Here is a 22,119-nt window from a genome sequence, read left to right as displayed (position 1 = left end):
AGGAGAATATTATAGCTTATGTACTTTACTGGTACTGTTTTGGTATCCCATGACTTTAAGCTAATGTTTAAGATTTGGGGAAGCTAGCCACTCCTCTAATGTTTAATGTCTTGGTCAAAGTGGTCACATAGTGCTTTAACTAATACCTTGCCCAAGAAGTGAGTGTCTGAAGTAAGTTTATATTAAGACACTTTTTAATAAGTTAGATAAGGCTAGTTAGAAAGAAAGGGTTATAATGTTTTTCTTTGGCATTCCAAGTAACTCATATCCGTTTCAATGACCACTCTTTTTTTTCTTCTTCTTTCAATAGACTTGGCAATTTCCCAATGCAGAAAGTTTATTCCAAAAGCTCCTAGTGATTTCCTGAAAATCATCCATGCTGTGACTTGATTCATTCTGACATGTTGAGATCTTTCTGCCTTTTGAGGCTCCTTAGAAGTATTGAGTAGATCTCCAGGAGCACCAGTTAGATATAGGGTCTTTTCTTAGTGCTAGGTTTGGGGAGGCATGATTCTGTAGTATGTTCTCTACCTGTGGAATTTAGTGACCTTTCTAATGCCTTAAAGCTGGAACTCATTGACCTTTAGGGCATAGGGTAAAAGTCAATTTGTTTGTTCAGGCTGTGGTCTGAATGGGGATTTGTTAGTATTTGTTCAGGATGGGTTTATTTATTTGGGTCTATTTGATCCTTTGTCTAATTTGACTTTTTTGGTTTTTAATTGTGGAAATGCACCCATAACTTTTTCCAGTTTTGTAAACTAGAAGATAACTAACATGTGTGGTAGATTTTATTTTCCATGCCCTTGTCTACTAAAAGAGGGAGCTATCTGTGTTTCTTTCTAGTTGAGGAGAATTATGATGTCTCGGCACTCCAGCATGCAAGCTGACCACCTACAGTGGGCAGGAAAGAATTTTTCTCCTTTGTGAATATCTTGGCACAGATGGTTGGGAAGATGTTTCGATTTTCCTCCTAAGCAAATAATAACGGTCCTGGCAATTGCTAGAGACTGGATGCCAGACTTCCGTCAAGCAGTGATCTGATTCAGTATAGCCAACTACAGGGTCAAAAGCAGAATGATGGCCCTGAAAACTGGAAGAGACAGCAAATTAGGGTTTTGCCACCTAGCAGCACTGTGGTTGTTAGGTTCTTTCTGTTTTTCTTGCCAAGAACACGAGAACAGAAAATAGCTAAATTGCTCTCAGATGTTCCTGCTTACCTTAAGAGTTTTCCTTCCTTTCTTCTTTGATAGGTGTGGAGAATGTTACTATCCAGCTGGATTTGGAAGCCGAATTCCATTTCACTCATCTCATCATGACTTTCAAGGTAAGGAATTTGTAGATTTCTCCCAGGTGAGAAGAGAGGCCATGACTTAATCTCCCTTTCAGAACTGATGGCTGCTTTGGGCTTATATATTACTATTGCCCTATCTTGAAATGCCATTACAACTTTTAAAACAAGGGATGTAGAAAGGAGACTTAACAAATAAACTTTCTGCAACAAATAAACTTTCTGGTAGGCAGAGTGACGGTACATTTTGAAGATAATTCAGTCAAAAACTTTTAATTAGCTATCTCTATTTGCACATGAATAAAACCAGCTTTGACTCTGCCCCAAACCACAATAAAACATCTGGAGATTAAATCCCTGTTCCTGCTCTGTTTACATTTTAATGTTGGGTTTTCTAACAGAAAAGGATCTGTTGTCTTCTTTGATTCTCAAGATTCTGGAAGGTTTGGGGGAACATTTTAAAAATTCTTTTTTAGCAGATATGTATGTGTGTGTGTGTTTAAAAATATAAATTTTCTCTTTACTTTTAGTTTGGAAATGTAAAAGTGACTTCATAAGTAGAGAATGTCTATATACAAAGTGCCTTTGTTTCTCCTTGAGCAGCTGTCTGGTAATGACAGATTTTAGCATGGCTTAAAAGTACATTTTGATGCACATGAAACCTATAATTTAATTATATCATAGATTGAAATCACTTTTGAGTTCTTTCAGTTGGAATTAGGAACCTTCACTACACCACCTCAGGTGTACTGATGTTTTTCATGGGCCAATAGCCATAGACATCAGTCCTGTTCTCATGACCTCTGCTATTGCCTGGTGTTTGGGGGACTAAGGCCTAGAAATTAAAGCCGTGCCAACCAGCCCAGCAGACTGTGGCAGCTTGGTTTTGTTCTGGGTATTTTTTTTTTATCATAAGTTATCATAGATAGCCCCTCCTCTGACGGTTCCCTTTCCCTTACTCCCACCCTAATAAACTTCTGCTGTTGCTGGCAAGTCAGAGGGGGTTGGATCATGGCAGTGCTGGCTAGTGTTTGTGACAGAACAGAGAGGTATCATGGGATAGCCTCTCAGGGAAACTCCTCCACCTCCATCCCACCCCCATGCCTGCTACCCTTCTCCCAGAAGCACCTGATCAGTTCTCCCCATCCCCCCACCTATAAACACATGGCCACACTGGGTCACTAGAAGTTAAATTTAAACTCATGCCCCTGAATATTGATCTTTATGGCAAGTGAAGCATAGAAGGTGCTTTCATTAGTTTTGTTCTACAAAGACTAGAAATGTTTTTATTACCATGGTGACCTTTTAGTTTGTCTTTTTGGGGGGGGAGGGAAAGAAAGGTTCCTGATTATAAATGTATCTCAGTCTGAGTTCATTTTTATTTAAAAGTCATCTTGGTGGATACTCATTCAGTTTAAGTACTACACCTCGGTATAAAAAGTAAGGCAACCTGAAAAAAATGTTTTGGGAATATCAAAGTCCATTAAGGAGAATAGTATTCGGCCAAGATAGCAGCTAGAAAGTTCCTTACATTGGTTATTTTATCTCTTCCTTACAACCCTGTGAGGGAGTTACTCTATGACTTAACACCATTTAACAGATGAGGAAATTGAGATCCAGAAAAGTTCATAGGGTCATAGATTTAAAATCTGGAAGGGACTCTCGAGGTCATTGAAACCAGTGCCTTCTTCTTACAGATGGGGAAACTGAGGCTCAGAGAGTTTAAGTAATTTGTCCATGGTTATAAAGCTATTAAATGTCACAGGAAGGATTTGAACATGGGTCTCTCCTGACTGAAAGTCCAGCACTGTAACCTCAATACCATGAGACAACAGTCTTCTGTGGGAAATGAACTGTGTAGAGTTGGTTCCTTAACGTTGAAATCTGAGAATTGTTTGTTTTTTCAAATAGGATGCATAGCATAGAACTGTGCACCAAGTCACTTTGTATAAAACTTCACAGTTGAAAGTAATACGTGAAATGTCAGATTTTTAAGAAACAATTTGAACAAAAATAGCAAAAGAAGTCAGGGAAGGGAAGTAAACTGGATTTTTTTCCCCTTCCAAAAAAATAATAAACTTCAACAAATCACTTTTGAGGTGGCAATAGCTTCTAATTGGAGAATTTCTAAGTTCCTAAATGTTGCTCAGGATTTTGAGGTCAAGGCAAATTGAAGAATATTAATAGAACTTGCCACTTCTCTGCAAAAGCTTCTTAAAATTTTCCTTTGTCTTACACTTCAGAGAAATTAGTGGTTTATTTGTTCACACTTAATTCTCATTAAATGGGCTAGGGTTGGGTTTTTTTTTCTATGATAAGAGATGAGATTTTAAAACATCCAAATATTGGTTCCCAATCAATTATGCAATTCTAGGTTAAATGAACATCTGTTTTGCTTCTCACAAGAAACTGTTAATTTTTGAAAGGAACTTAAAACAACACAAGAAATGGATTTGGTGAAGTACTTTTTGCTCTACTGTTCTTGGAACATCCTCATGGCACATCTGGTCATGATTATGTAATATTTGTTGTCAAAGGGGAGTAAAAAGGGGAAATCTTATGAAAACCAAGCCATTTTCCAGAAAAAAAATTATCCAGGGATTTGGTCAATTCTGGGTTATTCGAAGCTTTTGTTTCTTTTTTTTTTTCCTTCTTATTGCTTATATTTTAGCTGTTTCATTGAGTAGGTCAAAGCAAGTGAGTAAAATGAGATTTTCCTTTTATTGTATTTCAGTTACCCAGGCCTAAATTAGTGTGGTAAATAAAAAATGAGCCATCTGTCTATTAAGTTATATCTGTTTAATTATTGTTGGTTATTTACAATAGTTTTGGATGTTTTTTCCCCTGGTTTCAGTTTTGGAAATGGGGGCACATGGGGGTACACTGGTTTTTTAAAAATATACATACATATCTACACATACTATACATATATGCCTATGTGTATATATACGTACACATATGTATATGCACATGCACACAGGGAAGGAAGAACACAGTTGGAAGGAAGACAGGCTCATTCTTTTTTTCCTCTGATCCACTTAAGTCTCATCCTACCCCAAGGGATTTCAGGCAAAGGTGGAGGGAAGGGCCTGGATGTGATGGCAGGTATCCTTAACAGAGTCTATATTTCACTAGCTTAACTTTTTTTTTTTTTTTGCTTTTTGGAGAGGGGAGGGCAGGGCAATTGGGGTTAAGTGACTTGCCCAAGGTCACACAGCTAGTAAATGTTAAATGTCTGAGGCCAGATTTGAACTCAGGTCCTCCTCACTCCAGGGCCTCACTCACTGAGACACCTAGCCACCCCCTTAATTATTAAATTAATTATTAATCATCATTTATTTTTTTATTATTTAATTATTTTTATTTAATTTAAATTATTTAATTAATAATAATTAAATTAATTATTAAACTTCAATAATATTAAAACTAATTATACTAGCCAACATCTAGATGGTGCTTTTAGCTTTGCTGGGTGCTTCACATATATTATCCCATTTGATCCCCCAAAACGTCTTTCAATGTACGTTACGAGTGGTTATTATTATCCTCATGTTACAGATAAAGAAACTGAGACTCACAGGTTTCTCAATTGACCCATTGTCACGTAGCTAGTAAGTGTTGGAGCAGAATTCAAACCCAGGTCTCTCTTGACATTAAGGCCAGCATGTTTTACAACAAAGAATACCACCTGGCATCAGAGAGACTGTATTAAAATCTTACCTGTGTGACCATGGGCAAGTCACTTAGCCTTGCTAAGTCTTAGTTTCCTCTTCTTCCCAGTAAGGGGGTTGTTAGACTCAAGGTCTCTGAGGTGTGGGATTAAGATTCTCTGAACTAGACTGAACAAGCTGCTTCTTGAATCCAAGGTCGTCTTCAAGACAAAATGAGCATTCAGAATTGGTTTCAGATTTAATGGAGCTTTTAAATCTTACTGCCCAATTATTCATTCTAAATGTTTTAAGAAGAGTCCCTGTTTAAACATACCTCCCCATTAAAAAAAAGATATTTGTCATTTTTCAGTCACATCTAATTCTTCTTGACCCCATTTGGAGTTTGGTAAAGATACTGAAGTTGTTTGCCATTTCCCTCTCTAGTTCATTTTACAGATGAGGAAACTGAGGCAAACAGGGTTAAGTGACTTGCCCAGGGTCACACAGCTAGTAAGTGTCTGAAGCTGGATTTGAACTGACTCTAGACTCAGTCTTCTATCTGCTGCTTCACCTTGCTGTCCTAATTAAAGCAGATAAAGCTGAGGCAAATGACTGCAAAAAATTTTTTATGTTAGATACCTGGAGACAGTTCTGGTTTCCAGCACTACATTAGTTAGGCAAGAAAATTGACTCTCTGAGCAAAATCTAGGAAAGAAGGAACAGTTGTGGTTAGCTGCAAAACTCTGCATTCCCTTCTCCCCCAATGACAAGTAGTCCCCAAAAGACATAATGGAGAATTTTCTTAGCTTACTGGGGCAAACCAGATCCTCCCCTTTCAAGGTTTTGTTGCTTTGTTTTAATTCCTTGGCTACTGCTCTGGCCTACACAACCTAATTATCTTAACCAGCATCAAGCTTAACGTGATACAAAAGCCACTCCTTCCATGTGTCAGATAGTCATGTTAGAGGACTCAACAGGTGAGTTTTTAAAATTTTTTTTGCTTTTTTTTTGGGGGGGGGGCAGTTGGGGTTAAATGACATGCCCAAGGTCACATGGCTAGTTTGTGTGTATGTGTGTGTGTTAAGTGTCTGAGGCTGGATTTGAACTCGGGTCCTCCTGACTCTAGGGCCAGTGATATTCACTGTGCCACCTAGCCACCGCAACAGGTGAGTTTTTAAAAAAATGCTGTTTTTAAAATACCATTGTCTAGTAAACCTAAATAGTTTTTTTTAAGTGTGTAAAAATAGCAGGTAAAGGTGAAATAGTGTGTAAGATAAAAAAAAAGGCAGGGAGGTGGGATAATATTCAGCCCTCAGCATTTTGCTACCAGTGAAGATTGAAAGAATGTATAAGGAAAGGAAGGAAATAATGGTTACATTGTCCCCCTTAGCTTAATCTGTACCATCTTGTCAACTTTCTGCCATATTTGTTTTAATTAAGAAGTGAATATGTTTATTCACATTTTACTTACTTCGTTTTCCTGTGCCTTGTACTTGGTGTACGATTGGAATTAGGGACTGACCTTGGGATTTTATTGTTATTCCCCCTATCAATACAGGTCAGTCCCTTCTCCAAAACTGAGTCCTAAAGAGTTGCCTAGAGCACAGAGGTTCAGTGATTTACATTAAAGCCAGTATGTGTCAGAGATGAGACTTGAACTCCAATCTAGCTGACTTCAATGTACAACCCAGCTATGCACCAAAGTCTCCATGGCTACTATGCCAATGTAGAAGACTGCCTGTAATCATGACTTCCCTAAAGAGTTCTATTCTCTAAAGAGAAATAGAGCTGGTTTATGTGGTAGGGCTTGGAACTACAGATTTTCTCTGTCCTGAAGAGGAGAGTGTTTAAATTTTAGCCAGATAGCCTTGATAAGTCATAACCCCATGTAGTATTTGGAGGGCAGGGAGGGTGGAGAAGAGGGAGTTGTGAAGCATTAGATTATTGAATTTGGGACTATTTGCATCCAATATTTGATGGAGAGACTTAGATTTCCAACTTTTGAAATGGGGCTTTTTTTTTTTATTCCTTTAGACATTTCGCCCAGCTGCAATGTTGATAGAAAGATCATCTGACTTTGGCAAAACCTGGGGCGTGTATAGATACTTTGCATATGACTGTGAGAGCTCCTTCCCAGGTGTTTCAACTGGACCAATGAAAAAAGTGGATGACATAATCTGTGACTCCCGTTACTCTGACATCGAGCCCTCCACTGAAGGAGAGGTTGGCCCATTGCTTTTGATTCCTATTTGGAGTGGGGAATTGGAGGAGGAAGACAGTTGTCTGTTTGAGAAGTGACCTTCAGAGATTTATTATGCTAAGTATATGGACAGCTCTTGCTATTTCACCCCTCTCCTGCCTTTTTTTTAGGTGATATTCCGTGCTTTAGATCCTGCTTTCAAAATAGAAGATCCTTATAGTCCAAGGATCCAGAGTAAGTTTGTCTCAAAATAAAAGTCTTAGACTGGGAACACTGGGGGTGTAGGGAAAGTAATGAACCATCAAATTATTTATTTCTTTGTCTGACCTGATCATTTCCTTCCTCTTCCTTGAGTCTGTTCTAGTGGCCACCATGACCAAGCCTCCCATTGGTGGGGAATGAGAAGGCTAGGTCATCCTGTAGGACTGGAGTGACCTGCTCCAGTGTTGTTAGGAAAGATTCAGGCCATTGTGTTATTGCAGGAAGTGGAAGAAGTTGGACTTAGTAACATCCCTGGAAATCTTGACTCCTCACCAGCTGCAATGTGGGTCTTAAAACATCTGTGTTTATCCAGGGAGCTGAGTTGACTCCAGAAGCAAAGAGGGAGTGGAGGGTGGGAGCAGAAATACTCATTTATACACAGATTTTTTTTAAACCATAGATTTCCCTAAAACAATTTGGAATATGGAAGGGGGAGAGATGGGCTGAAATCCAGAAGATATTGTGAGAAATGCAATTTGATCATTTTTGATATATGTAGAACTGCCTCTGGTTTCCCTTCATTCATTCATTTATTCTTTGGATGAGTGCTTATTCATATTCAACATTTCCTGTACTTGGCACTGAACTACAAAGCCCCTAAAATTTTGAAGTTGATATAATCTGATTGTCAAGGATGATTATCTGACCCTACCCTATTCCCCTCCTCAAAAAAACCCAGCCCAAAACAAAAAGCATGCTATGCTACCCCTTGGACAGAGCACCTGGTCTTTGGAGCACATTCTGGAGTGACTTAAGTAAATGGACAATCTATTTCCATGACAGCTATAGAGTTTTATTGTCACTTATTGATCTGTATAAAAAAGGTTGTTCAGCATTAATCATAATTTCAAATGAAAGAACTTTGATGTGCTTTGTAATCAGGGCCCATTAACTTTTATATTCCTCATTCTTGTTGTGCTCACTCTTAATCACTTAAACCCTTATAACAAGAACTCAGTAGGGGACATAGTGGACAGGGCACTCAGTGGACATGAAGTCGGGAAAGTCTGAGTTCAAATCCTGCCTCAGATACTTTCTAGCTGTTTGACTCTGGACAAGTCTCTTAACTTCCCTTAGCATCAGTATCTTCATCACAGGATTGTTGTTTGAGTCAAATAAGATAAATTTACATAGCTCCCTCTACAAATCTTAAAGGGCTATATAAATGCTAGCTATTATCAAGTGTCTACCATACGTGCCAAATACTTGGCTGGAGACTGGAAATACAAAGATAGAAATGGACGCCACTGCCATCACAGACCTTACATTTGTGGGCTCGAGGTTATTGGTAGCTGGGGGGACCAGGAACATCTTCACACGGAAGAGAGAGAGGATAGCCCCGGGCTGGATTTGAGGGAAGTCAAAGAGGAATAGATAAGGAGGGTATGTACCCCTGCACGGGAGAAGGGTATCCTGTGCGTTTACAAAGCTGCTCTGTAAAGTGTCACGGGGGAGAACCGGCAAGAAGGCTGGTTCAGAGCACACAAAGGAAAATCATCTCTAATAAGGCTGGGGAGCTAGGCTGGAGCCAGGTTGTAAAGGTCTTTACAGGCAAAACAGACAAGTCTGGTCTTAATCCAAAAGGTAGTAGGAAGCTGCCTCTCAGATTTGTGAGTTATTTGGTCCAGACCTAGTGCTTCAGGCATATCACGGGCAGCGGTTTCGGGGGATAAATTGGTTAGGGGAGAGCCTTGAGGCAGGGAGACCAGTTAGGCTATGGCAATAGTTAGGGTGAGGGGTGATAGAAGGTCTGAACTAGGTGGTGGCTCTGTGAATAAACAGAGGGGACCACTGGGAAACATGTGTAATGATAGAATTCTCTGGACTGGGCAGTTTTTTTTTTTAACTTAAAAAAAATCACATTTCCATTAATGCTAGAGTCAAATGTAAGATCTAAAGCTTCATTTAACACAGGGTGGGGAAAGAGGCAGGGGAAGCTCTCTTGGTTTCCTTAAGTGTCTCCACAAGGGTTAACTCTAGGGCCTCTCAAGCACTCAGCAGCTCTTCAGGTTTTGTTCCCATTGTCCAGCATTTCCTCAATCGAAGCTAGTGTGTGCTCAGTTTTGCACAGGGCAGTGTTTCTCAAGGTTGGTTTTCAGAAACTCCATTCAGTGGCGTAGTACCAAGTGTTCCTTTGTTTAGTTTTTGGATTTGCATAGCCCCTTCATACAAAGAGCTTAAGTTTACTGTATGTACTTTCTCCCTGACTCAGCAGCCAACTTCTACCATCTACATGGCAAATCCTGCCCGACTTCTGAGCCCTTTAAGGCATTTTTATCTTTGGAGAATACCTTTTGTACTCACCCAAGACCAAAAGTGACTTGTGTTCAGAATTATTACTCGAGAGCTCTAGCAATGTCCAGATTGAAGTGTGGGACCAATTTGAGGCCACAAAGCTCAGGGATAATGACAGGGCAGGTGGGCTAATCAGTCCTTTGGAATCCAGCTTGAGTACCAGTGAGTTAATAATTTGTGAAAACTTTGATGGAGATGATGGAGTGGTAGAGATAGTTGTTTTTAAAAGTTCTTCTAAAAACAGTTAATATCATTGTCCTAATTAGCATGGGTGTATATAAGCTTTAGAATTGAGTTTGTGTATTGGGCCAATGTGGAGAATTAGGATAAAAGAAATAGGAGTAAAAGCAAGTAAGATTGAACAAAAAATAGAAAACCTGCCCCTTCCTACTAATAACTGTGCCTCTTCAGCCTTATGCTACATTAAGATCCTTGTGAATAAGCAGTATGTCATGGAGGATAAGGACAGTGGACTTATAGTTGGGAGACCTGGATTCAAATCTCATTTCAGATACTAGCCATGTTATCTTGGGCAGGTCATGTTACCTCTTGAGCCTTGGTTTCCTCATTTGTGAAATGAAGAGATGGAGCCCAGTGGCCTCTAAAGTTCCTTTCAGCTCCAAATCAATAATTTTATGATTTTTTATTCTTTGTACTGCTATCCCCAGTACCTAGTACAGTGTCAATGCTTAATAAATAATCTTTGATGGATTGATTGATTGATTATACTGATAAATGGGGAAAGCTCATGGAAATGTCAAAAATTCAGTACAAGAATATTTTATGCTGAATGCTTTCAAAAAAAATCTCAATGTGCTGGTCTGGAATAATTTCTAGATTGTTCTGTTATGCTATGAAGCTGTTTTAAAATACCCAAGGGCTTCCAAAGAGCTAGGATGTTATCAATATAAGCACTCCCTCCACAGATTTTAACTTTCCACACTTCTAGTGCATAGTGTAATGAGGGACTGTGGCCAAAAATTTATTGCCTGGTGGCTAAACTTTGGTAACTGGCCTCCCCAAACTTAGATCAGTTCAGATGACAAATTCATCATCAGGCCTGTTCTCAAAGATTCCAGCTTTATAAAGCCTCTCAGAATTTACTCACCATGCCCCAATGGGTTAAAGAAGTAAAATTTGGTAGAAAATGAGTCCTTCTATTTGATTATGGGGTAGAAAATTTGCAAATTGTAGCTATCGTGGACTTTCTTTTGTAAAAGTAGGTCTAGAATTGTTTTTTTTTTATAATGCTGCAATAGCAGATCTGAATATGTTTATCTTACTATATAAGCATTCCTGCCTGAATGAAATTTTCTCTGGTGAGAATGGACATTGTTTGCTTTGGGTTGCCCATATAGCATTATAGTACTGGTTTAAATCATTTCTGTGCAGTTCAGTGATGTGCATGTTAGGGTGTTTAGGACTTCATATTGCATTCCTGTGTATTTTGACCTTTTCTATCCTTTTCTTTGCACATCCTTTTTTTTTACATATCCAAACATCAAAGAAGAGACATTTGGTTCTAGTTGATAAAATGGTAATCTCTCCTTTTGCCAGCCAATGAGAATTTGTGTGGTACTTTTCTCACAGTGGACATATGAATTATTGGAGAAGACTTAAAGTTTTAACTTGCTTGCCTTTGTTTCCAGGTATAAGAAACTGGTAGCCAAAAATATAGCCCCCCCCCCCAAAGGACTCTTTTTTCTTTCTCTCTTTCAACTCATTTCTTAACCAAATGAATAGTGTGTAAGATAATTTTGTAAACTATAAAAGCCATAAATGTCAGACTAACATAATCACCATCAATCACATTGTATGTGTTCTTGGTTCACATCACAGATCTCTTAAAAATCACCAACTTAAGAATCAAGTTTGTCAAATTGCACACTTTGGGAGACAACCTGTTGGATTCCAGAATGGAAATCAGAGAAAAGTACTATTATGCAGTTTATGACATGGTGGTACGTGGAAATTGCTTCTGTTATGGACATGCTAGCGAATGTGCCCCAGTAGATGGTCACAGTGAAGAAGTCGAAGGAATGGTAAGTAAGTGCATGTCCGCCATTTAAAAAAATTCAGTTTTAAACAGAAAATGGAAACACTCTGGTATTTAAACCTTTTTACAGGTGGGTTTTATATACATCCTTTAACTAGAATTTAGCTTAAACTTTTAGAGTGTTTTCCAGCATTTTACTTTTTTAAATCTTACCTTTGGTCCCCTACAGCCAGATAGGGCTGATGGTAGATAGCGTATTTTTTAGTAGATCAAAGCAAATTAACTTTTGAGATTTGTTGCTTCAGGCTACAGCAAAATTAGACATTTTTAGTCAACAGAGATTAGAAAGATGGTGAAATTACTAGAGTGTCTGCATTTATGTTAGGGAGGATTAAAAACCACAGGCATTCCAGTCTTATTGCTGGTGGCTATAAACTGATCATCCTTTGAAAGAGAAAGGACATTTAACCCATATGAGAATTCTATGGAGCTGGTACTTTTGCCTTCTTCCCCTCTTTATGGTTTCATCTTCTTTTATTTTCTCTCCTTCCACCATATTTTAGCATTACTTTCTGAATTGGCAATTACTGAGGTTTTCCAAATGGCAGATAGAAAGTGTGGTAAGGAGATTGTTCAAATTTAATGGTACCTACCTAGAATTGTATTGTTGTAGGATAATGTTTGGGTTTTTGTTGTTTTTAAAGAGAGTTGGATGAAGTGTCAAACATATATCAATTCTTTTCTAACTTTCTCTTTATTTCTGTCATAGCTATTTAAGAAATAAAGGTGTAAATTATTTTTTGGAAATTCTCAACTTAACAAACACCAAAAAACCATGAGCATGTCTATATACGAAATAGAACACATAAAGAAAATTGCATATGAAATGGAATCTTTATTCTATACCGCTTGCATTTAAAAAAAAATACGATAAATTCAACCTGTTCCTTTCAAAATTGCTTTTCCTTGTCTGTGCTTCCTTGTGCATTTTTAAAAATGTTTCGATGGCCCTTCTTTTTTTTTCTTAACTTTTTTCCCTTGGCATTACCCTTGCTGCTCTCCTTCTCTCACCCCTAATCAAAGACAGAAAAAGAAAAGAAAAAAAATTTTTGTAACAAATAAGCATAGGCAAGGAAAATAAATCTAAACATGGGCCGTTTTTAAAAGTTCATGTCTCCTGTTCCTCTGGGTTGGGAGGTGGGTGATATGCTTCATCCTAGGTCCTCCAGAGTTGTGGTTGATCCTTGCTTTGGTCAGTGCTGTCGAGGTCTTACATGTTGTCATTGCTGATTCGGCTCCCTTTTGTCTTTGTCAATTACCACTTCCCAGGATTTTCTGAAATCATCTCAATTCTTATGGAAAAATAATATTCCATTACATTTTACCACAGTTTGTTTAGCTGTTTCCCAACTGATCTGTCCCCTTCCCTTTGTTTTCAGTTCTCTCTCTTTGCTCTCTCTCCTCCCTCTCCGTTTTTTAACGTTTAATTCATCTTTTGGAATCAAGAACTTTATAAACACTCCCTCCCTAGTATTATTTTCCTTTTTACTTGTCCCTCTTCCTTTAACCCATTTCCAGCTGTTAGCCTGTTGAATTTGATGTATTTCTACTCCAGACCCTGTCTGTTTTATATAAGGGAGAATTTCATCTGATGGTCACTCTCCCCTACCCCTTCCTCCATGTTTGTATACCCTTCTTTTCACATATCCAAGTTAGAAGAAATAGCAAGTTCTACCCCTTTCTTCCCCCTTTCTCCGCTAGTGTCTTCCTATTACTCTCTTTAACTTACCATTTTAAAATCCTCAGAACAGAGCCAGTCCATCCTCAGATCCTGTTTTTCTTATTTAGCACCTTCAGTGTCCTTTGAAACATTAAAGTTCTAAAGAGACACTTGTTTTCCCCATTAGGGTGTCGTCCTTTGTTCATATATAGTAGTCCCTTACGATTAATAGAATAATTTTACCTTTCTGTGTTTTTCTGGACCCATATTTCAAAGTTCATACTCAGCTCTGGTCCTTTTGTCAGGAATGTTTGAAAATCCTCTCTTCCTTTAAAGGTCTATTTTTCTTCCATATAGAATTATACTCAGCTTTGCAGAATAATGTATTCTTGGTTGTAAACCTATAGCTTTTGCCTTTTGAAGTATATTCTAAGATTTCTTGTTTTTAGTGGAAACTATCAGGTTTTGTGTGTGATCTTGACTATGTTCCTTGTTAGTTGAACTCTTGCTGCTTGCAGTCTTTTTTTAATTTTGTGTGAAAGGTCTGGATTTTGGTTATGATATTCCTGGAAGCTTTTCTTTTGGGATATCTTTTAGGGAATGATTTTTGAATTCTTTTTATTTTTCCTTTGCCCTTTGGTTCTAATAGATCTGAGCAGTTTTCATTTATGATTTCTCTAAATAGAGTGTCTAGGTTTTTTTTTTTATTATGATTTGTAGGAAGCCTGATGGTTCAGTTACTTTCTTGCTGGTTGGATTTTGAGGTGTCTCTGAATCTATTATAGTTTGAGGTGTCTCTGAATCTATTATAGTTCTTGTGTTTACTTATCCATTCCTGAATTGGGGTGCTTTATTTCAGGGCCAGCTAGGCCTTGTGCCCTGTTATTTGGGATAGGGTAATTGGCTCTGCTTTCTCTCAACCTGTTGTAACCTGGGTCCCACCTCCTGAGGTCAGGTCTTTGAAATTCAGAGCACTGGATTGTCAAAACCATCTATGACATCTTAGGGAAGAGTGCTCAGAACTCAGGATCCCTGGGCCTAAGGTGTCTAGGTCTGGAGCCCAGTCATATCTAGACTGGTTACAACCACTTTGGTCATTTCCAAGGATCCCATTGTTGGTGTGCTGCTCTCTGGGGCTTGCTCAGCAGAACCCTATGCTCTTTCTGCCTTTGGATGCAGAATCTTGCTGGCTCAAACTGTCTCCAGGCGATGCCTACTAGAAGGCTTATAGCTTGTTTACCTGTATGGGGATTCTTTTCCTATTGTCTAAGGGGTTATTGCTGACTTTTGTGCAATTGGGGATGAAAGGAGTCACTTACTTTAGTTTCTCATAAGATTTCTTAATCATTCATTCTGATGTGATTTTTAGATTTTTGCTAGAGTAGATTTATAGGACCTATTAAGGCAGGCATTTTGGCCAGAAGTTTAAAATTGATATCTTAAGAGTAATGAGAGTTGTGGAATCTTTCCATTGCCATGTTCTTTAAATTGATGTTAGAGCAAAGGTCCTTAACCTGGGACCCATGTACTCCCAAGGGATCTGTGGATAGATTTCACAGGGTCCATAACATGGATGGGGAAAAAATTGATATCTTTCACTAAGTTTTGGTTTCCATTATAATTTAGGTATTTTATGCATTTAAAACATTTTTCTGAGAAAAGGTCCATACGCTTCACCATACAATCAAAAGGAATTCATGTCACAGAAAAGGTTAAAAAAAAAAAAACCTGTGTTAGATAAACTATATATGTTCCACTGTAGCAGATCTTGTATCTGCTTGAAATTTCTGCAGAGAATGACCAGTTTCATTAGGATGCATCACAGAGTTTACTAAGTGGTACTTAACATGTATTAAGTACCTGCTTTGTGCTAAGCATTAGGGATACCAATGCAACAAAGAAAGACAGTCCCTGTCCTCAAGGAGCTTGCATTCTAGCAGGAGAAGACAGCACCCAAAAGGAAAGTGGAAAGGGGGATGAGGAGAAGGTAGTGTTAGAGGGGCATAGTGGAGAAATCCAAAGGAGAGCAGCCTGGTGGGGAACAAAGAGACAACTGGCCCGTGCTTCACAAATGGAGGTTCTGAGAAGACCTCTTCACAGTGCTCTCCAGTCAGGGGTCAGAGGGTACTGATGAGATGTGAGTACCAAACCCCACTCAGTCTGACCAGATCATGAAGTTTCTCAGGGAATGATAGAGAACTCTAAAGAAATATATTTGAGTGGGAAATGGAGAACTGTGCAGATACCTACATGACAACCTTGCTATGAATGGGATCTTGTAATTGCCTGCACTTTTTAGGTTAAACACTATTCTGAATAGAGTCCAAGGTGAACCCCCCCCCATCTTGAATTCATAGCAACTTGATGTGTCATGATGAAAAATACTACAGTACAACACTTCTCCCTTCATGAACAAAACAAACTTATTTATACTTTCCAAATGACTCATCTTTAGAGATTTTTGGGTCTCCTCGCTATACTTAAGTTGAAATTTTTTTCAAATACATAAACATGAAAATGGAAAGTATATCATTTTAATCACAGGGGTTTGGAGAGTTGGGGTTTTTTTTTTTGAAAAAAAAAATGTTCTCCCTAATACATCAAAAATTTCCATGATTCCTATAGTGAATCTAGAAGCGTGAGAGGTCTACAGAGAGTTCAAGGTACCTCTTCTACAGTATGGATGTGTTTGAGTCCATACACTTGTATCTTTCGGTTTTTCTCATTTTTTGTTGATTTCTTTATGGAAAAAAAAAATCCAACTGTTTTGTAAATGGAAGAAGATACCAACTTTAAAAAAACTTGATTAATTTTTGCCTGAGTTTTCTTCCATGGGTCAAAATGGAGAATCATTTGAGAAAGTATTTACTGCTATTGTGAGTTCTCATAGACACTCACCTATGAGGGATTCAACTATCATGTAATGGGTTTTTCTCTTTTATTCCAGGTCCATGGACACTGCATGTGCAGGCATAATACCAAAGGTTTAAACTGTGAATTGTGCATGGACTTCTACCATGATTTACCTTGGAGGCCAGCTGAAGGTCGCAACAGTAATGCATGCAAAAGTAAGTTCTGAAAAGAGGAAAAGAGAAGGAATAGGTTCAATTTTGTTTTTGTTTTTAAATGATCTTTATTGTAAACTTCAAACTAACCTCAAAAAAATAAAAACCCAGTCAAAAGATCCAAATGGAAGCTCTGATATAATAATATAATCAGGAAAATGACAATATAATCACAATTCAATTTTTAAAAATTTCACCTAATATAAAATCCTCTTTTATGTTCCCTCTCAACTTTTGTCTTTTTAAAGCTGTACACATATTTTTCTTTATATAACAATAATTAAAATAATGATAATAGCTAGCATTTATATAGCACCTGCTGTATGTTAGGCACTGTACTAAGCACTTGGTAATTATTATCTCTCACAATGACCCTAGAAGGTATGTGCTATTTTTATCCCCACTCTACAGATGAGGAAACTGAGGCAAAAAGAGGTTAAGTGACTTGGCCAGAGTTACACAGCTAGAGGTCAGATATGAACTCAGACTTTGATTCCAGGCCCATCATTCTATCTACTATACCACCCAGTTAATGTGTGTGTGTGTGTGTGTGTGTGTGTGTGTGTATGCTTTTCTGGTTCTGTTTACTTTGTTCTTTTATACACATCTTTCCATGTTCATGTATGTCCTTTTTATAGTATTGTTCTATGATATTAATATAGTAATAGCTAATGTGTATGATGGCTAGAGAATTAGCTCAGAGTCAGGGAACCTTGGATTCCAGTTTCTACCTCTGATGAATAATGGCTATGTAATTTCATTTAACCTCCCTGTGCTGTAGGCTGAAGTGATCAAATGAGAATAATCCCTGCTGAACCAGATTAAAACGTGATTCAAAAATGCTTAATAAAAATAAAATACAATATAGATTATGTTACTCTCTGATTTTCTAAGTCAAAATGCAGCCCAGACACTTTAGTGGCCCCATTTCTATTTGAGTTTGACCCCACTGCTTTAAACAATTTTCTTAAAGCTATAAATTGCAAAGATAGTGCCAACTTGTATTGGGAGAGGGAATCTCCTCATCTGGGAGTTCCCTAGATTAATAAAAGCAGATGTCCAGTCCTTATCCCTTATTGAGAATGCAAGGTACTGTGTTAGATGCTAAAGGAGAAATAAAATTCCAGCAATGTCCCTCCACAGCCATACCTCTCAATGGAGTGGGCAACCTGAAACCCACATGTTCTCTTTGTGTGATTCTGCAAGGTGACTTTCTGATGGCTCCCAATGGATGGTCCCTTCTCTCCCACCCAGGGCAGAAAATGGAGTTTACTGTGTGCTTTGTGTGAGAATTATTGTGGTATAGTAGATACAGTCCTGGTCTCAGAGTAAGGAAGGCCTGCATTCAAGATGCCCCTCTGATGCATACTGGCTCACTGAACCTGTTGGAGAACTTCCAAATCATTCTTGGTCATCCACATCAGTAGAGAAAGTGTCCTTTCCATGGAACTCCCTACACCAGGCAAGCCACAGGTCCTGAACTAAACAAAACACATTTTATAATTTTTAAACTTTTCCAAAGTAGTTTGATTTTTGTTGTGTTTGAAAGAGAAACAGACCCAAATAGGAACTCAGTTTAACTGTTAGAATTTTAATAAACTCTTAGGTGGGTGCAGGTTTTTTTTGCCTATATGTAATCCCATATAGCAAACACAGTCCCTCTTGGTTGACAAGTAGAGAAGAGCATCTCTCAGAATTTGATTTAGAGCTCATTCCTATGGAAGTGAAATCTTAGCCTCCTTATTGGTGTTGTTCTGCAGAGTGTAACTGCAATGAACACTCTGGCTCGTGTCACTTTGATATGGCTGTGTACTTGGCAACTGGCAACGTCAGTGGGGGAGTGTGCGATGATTGCCAGCATAACACAATGGGACGGAACTGCGAACAATGCAAGCCTTTTTACTATCAGCATCCAGAGAGAGATATCCGAGACCCGAACATCTGTGAGGGTAAGTAGGGGAGTGGCAGTTGTCTGGCTTTATCCTCAGGTGTTCTTTCCTTTGGGATAATCTACAGTGATAACATATCTATATATATATTGTATAATATACTACATATTTAATAATAATTTATAATAATAATTGAAAAAGTCAGCAGTGCCAGGGATAATCCCAAAGGGTAAGCATCTTTCTATGTGAGCCCTCGACCAAGTTCCAAATATTGTTTTGCTCTTTTTTAATTGTTTTGAACCCTAGTGGCAAAATTAACCCTTCAGGAGTCCCTAATTTTAGTCCATTGTTTTGGAAGATTTGGAAAGGCAAAGGGGAAGTATGTGTTTATACACACCGGCATACTGTGTTTCCTGTAATCAACATCGTGTTATCTTGTTTTGGGTTGGTTTGTTTTTGCTTTTTTTTTGTAGCATGTACCTGTGATCCAGCTGGTTCTCAGAATGGTGGAATTTGTGACAGCTACACTGACTTCTCTACTGGCCTCATCGCTGGTCAGTGTCGGTGTAAATTATACACAGAAGGAGAGAAGTGTGATATTTGCAAAGAAGGGTTCTATGGATTAAGTGCCGATGATCCATTTGGTTGTCAATGTAAGTACAACATGCAAAGGGGACACAAGTTTTGGATTTGGAATAACGTTTGTTTAAAATATTCTTGTTCTTGAGCTACTAAAGTTGTTTATTCTAATTCATTTGGCTTATGGGTTTTATTTTGTTTTATAAAGCCTGTGCTTGTAATCCCTTGGGAACTATCCCGGGAGGGAATCCTTGTGACTCCGAGACAGGATATTGCTACTGTAAACGTCTTGTGACAGGACAGCGTTGTGACCAGTGTCTGGTAGGTTTCTTTATTTTGGGGGGAAAAAATGGTAACAAATTGTTCAGTTTATGAATTTTAATTTGGAACATTTTTCCCCTTAAGGAATCCGCTGGCATTAAATGTTATACACATATGATCATAAGATTTAGAACCAAAAGGGACTTTAGAGGTCATGTCTATTAACCTAATCATACAGAAGAGGAACCCAAGGCACAGGTTTACTTGACCAAGATATTAGTAGTAATAATAACCATAACTAGCATTTACATAGCAGTTTAAGGTTTGCACAGAACTTCACAAATATCTCATTTTATCCTCACAAAAACAATGCTATTATTATTCCCATTTTACAGATGAGGAAATCGAGGCAGACGGCAATTATGCCAAGGGTCTCACAGCTAGTAAGTTTCTGAGTCCAGGTTTAAACCCAGATCTGCCTAACTCCAAACCCTGTGTTCTATTCACTGCATCACCTCTGTGTTGTAATTAATAGACTCATTACAGTGAGAAGGTAGCAAAGTTGGAGGGGCAAAGGGGAAAGAAGCATGCAGTGTAATGATAATAGCATTAGAACAGAAATCGGAAAACTTGGTTTCTAGACTCAGCTCTGCCCCTCATCATGTGACCTAAACAAACTCAACCTCTCTTAGACTTGGTTATTAACCCCTCTGCTGATTAAGGGGTTAGACGAGAAGACCTCAAAGTCCCTTTCATCTCTATAATTTAGTGTTATCCACATACTAAATGTGGTCTAATCTAGTTTGGAATTAGGCTAAAACCTTTCTTTAGAATCTGGAAGAAATTATTAAGAAGCCCCTTTGCCCTATTCACTTAGGCAGGGAATTCGTTCTTCCTCCCTAGGCTCAAAGTTGCCCCTTTCCATGCTGGGTTTTGTTGACTGATGTCCTGTCTCTAAGAGGTGGTACAACTACCCTTTGTTTTAAAGCATGCCTCTTAAGAAACACCAAAAAGAAAATTTGACTCTGGACCTTGGAGACAGTTGCTCTGTCCTTGAGATAAAGTTCAAGGTCATGAGCAGCCCTCTTCTCCACTTGGAATTAGGAGAACAAAGCAGCTACCTGTTGTGGCTTAGGAAAGAAAGTTCTCTTCTAGTCTGAATTCATGCTCCAAGTGAACCAATGGAATGATTCTTACCTGTCCTCCCTTCCCTGATCACATGTAAGCCTTCCCTCTGATTTGCAAGTCAGTTGAGGTCAGTGAACACTAAAAAACCTAATCAGTTCATCAGATTCTTACAGCTTTTCCTTCTCCCTAAGAGGAAGACACAAGTACAAATCCGTGGAATTCACATCTTTATTGTTTCTTCAGATTAATTATTAGTTCATACCAGTCAAATAAACTACTCGACATAATCATACAGTTATGCATAATCTGGGATTCATTGTTTGTTTTCCACCATAATGTTAACAATAAGTCATTATTTTTGTTGGCTTCCTACTTTCATAGTGAAAATGACCTGGGAGGACGAGCAGAGCATATAATAATAACCTGTTTCTTGCTGAGTCATTTGTGTGATTACAGAAACCCACCTTTAAACCGTGTAATCCTTTTGTTCTACAGCAAGAACACTGGGGTTTAAGCAATGATCTGGATGGCTGTCGACCTTGTGACTGTGATGTAGGGGGATCATTAAACAATAAGTAAGTAAAAGTTCATTCCTGTTCCTGTAACCACCCATATAGAATTACTGTAACTCGGCATTTGTGGACCTTAGCAATACCAGGGGGCCCATTTTCTGATAGGAAAATATTTTAAAACTTTGAATCTATTAACCAACTATTAACTCCTATTAGACTACCAAATAACTTGGAAATCTTCAACAAATATCCAGTTTTTTATAATTCCACTATTTCTAAGAATTATTTAGGACTAGAACCGTGACTTGTACAAGGTGACTTGTACAGGGCTCATCTCAGGGTGTTGGCATGGGGTAGAGGGAGGGCATGGAGAACACATCGTCCTCAGGTAGGTGTGTTTCTGGGCTTCATCCCCACACCTGTGGCCCTCACAGAATCACAGAATTTTACAGTGGAAGTGACCTCAGTAGCTATATGGCCACCTGAAACAGAACCCCCAACAGAACATCCGTGACAAGTGTTCAGTTAGCCTTTGCTTAAGACCTCGGTGAGGGAAGTTTCTTTCCACCAGCCCACTTCCCAAGGCAACCCTTTCCATTTGCTGTAACCATAGTTTTAAGAAGTGGAGAGTTATGGTTGTTTTTTTTCTGTATCCCAAAACTAAATTTGCCTCCTTTTTGCAAAGTTCTGCCTCTTGAAACCAGACAGAAAAAAAAAAAAACAATCTAATCTCTCTTCCACTTAACAGGCTTTGAAATTCTTGAAAACAGCTCTTACCACCTCTGTGCTGTGTCTTCTCTAAGATAAACACTCCCGATTCTTTTTAACCCATCTTCATATGATGTGGACTTTTGCCATGCTGTGTCTCTAAAAGCCTAGGGAATAATGGGGTCTGCCCCCACAATAGAACTGCCCTCTACTGGACATCGCCCCACCTCTGTGCCTACCCAACAACCCCCACAACTGAGTTTGCTCTAAGTATAATTAGTTTCAGCTTCAGATGTGAAACCTAACTGTAAATGCTTTTTTCCTAACTCTCCTTTAACAAACATTATCTCATTGGTGAAAATTCTGTCTGGAATAATTCACAATAGCCCTGAATATTGATAGATTGGGTGTGAACACTTATGTTAAATTACCCAAGGGTTATAGTTGGTGAATTTGTTAGCTTTGTAAGAGTGGTATTAACTATTTCTGGGTCAGTCATCAATGGGGATTTTATGAAGCAGTATTGCTTGTCAGATACTGGGCTAGGCTCTAGAATATTAAGACAAA

The 22,119-nt window shown here is 38.4% G+C and overlaps 1 protein-coding gene across 3 annotated transcripts in view; it reads left to right on the top strand.

Annotated features, from left to right (window-relative positions):
- LAMB1 (laminin subunit beta 1) overlaps positions 1–22,119 on the top strand; it is a 114,190-nt gene that overhangs the window by 27,218 nt on the left and 64,853 nt on the right. For all 3 annotated transcript variants that reach the window (XM_069107005.1, XM_069107004.1, XM_069107006.1), the window contains 9 exons: positions 1,251–1,324; positions 6,973–7,161; positions 7,309–7,372; positions 11,534–11,736; positions 16,358–16,478; positions 18,236–18,424; positions 18,838–19,017; positions 19,152–19,264; positions 20,828–20,907. In XM_069107005.1, the coding sequence (XP_068963106.1) occupies positions 1,251–1,324; positions 6,973–7,161; positions 7,309–7,372; positions 11,534–11,736; positions 16,358–16,478; positions 18,236–18,424; positions 18,838–19,017; positions 19,152–19,264; positions 20,828–20,907 (1,213 nt within the window). The remainder of the gene's footprint in view (positions 1–1,250; positions 1,325–6,972; positions 7,162–7,308; positions 7,373–11,533; positions 11,737–16,357; positions 16,479–18,235; positions 18,425–18,837; positions 19,018–19,151; positions 19,265–20,827; positions 20,908–22,119) is intronic.

This window comes from Petaurus breviceps, unplaced genomic scaffold (genome assembly GCF_028583685.1).
Source record: "Petaurus breviceps papuanus isolate PSGF00001 unplaced genomic scaffold, PetGlider_PUasm1.0 84, whole genome shotgun sequence".
In the NCBI taxonomy this organism is placed as follows: Eukaryota; Metazoa; Chordata; class Mammalia; order Diprotodontia; family Petauridae; genus Petaurus; species Petaurus breviceps.
Note: the sequence above shows the minus strand (reverse complement) of the source record. Positions and strands in the feature narration are given on the sequence as shown.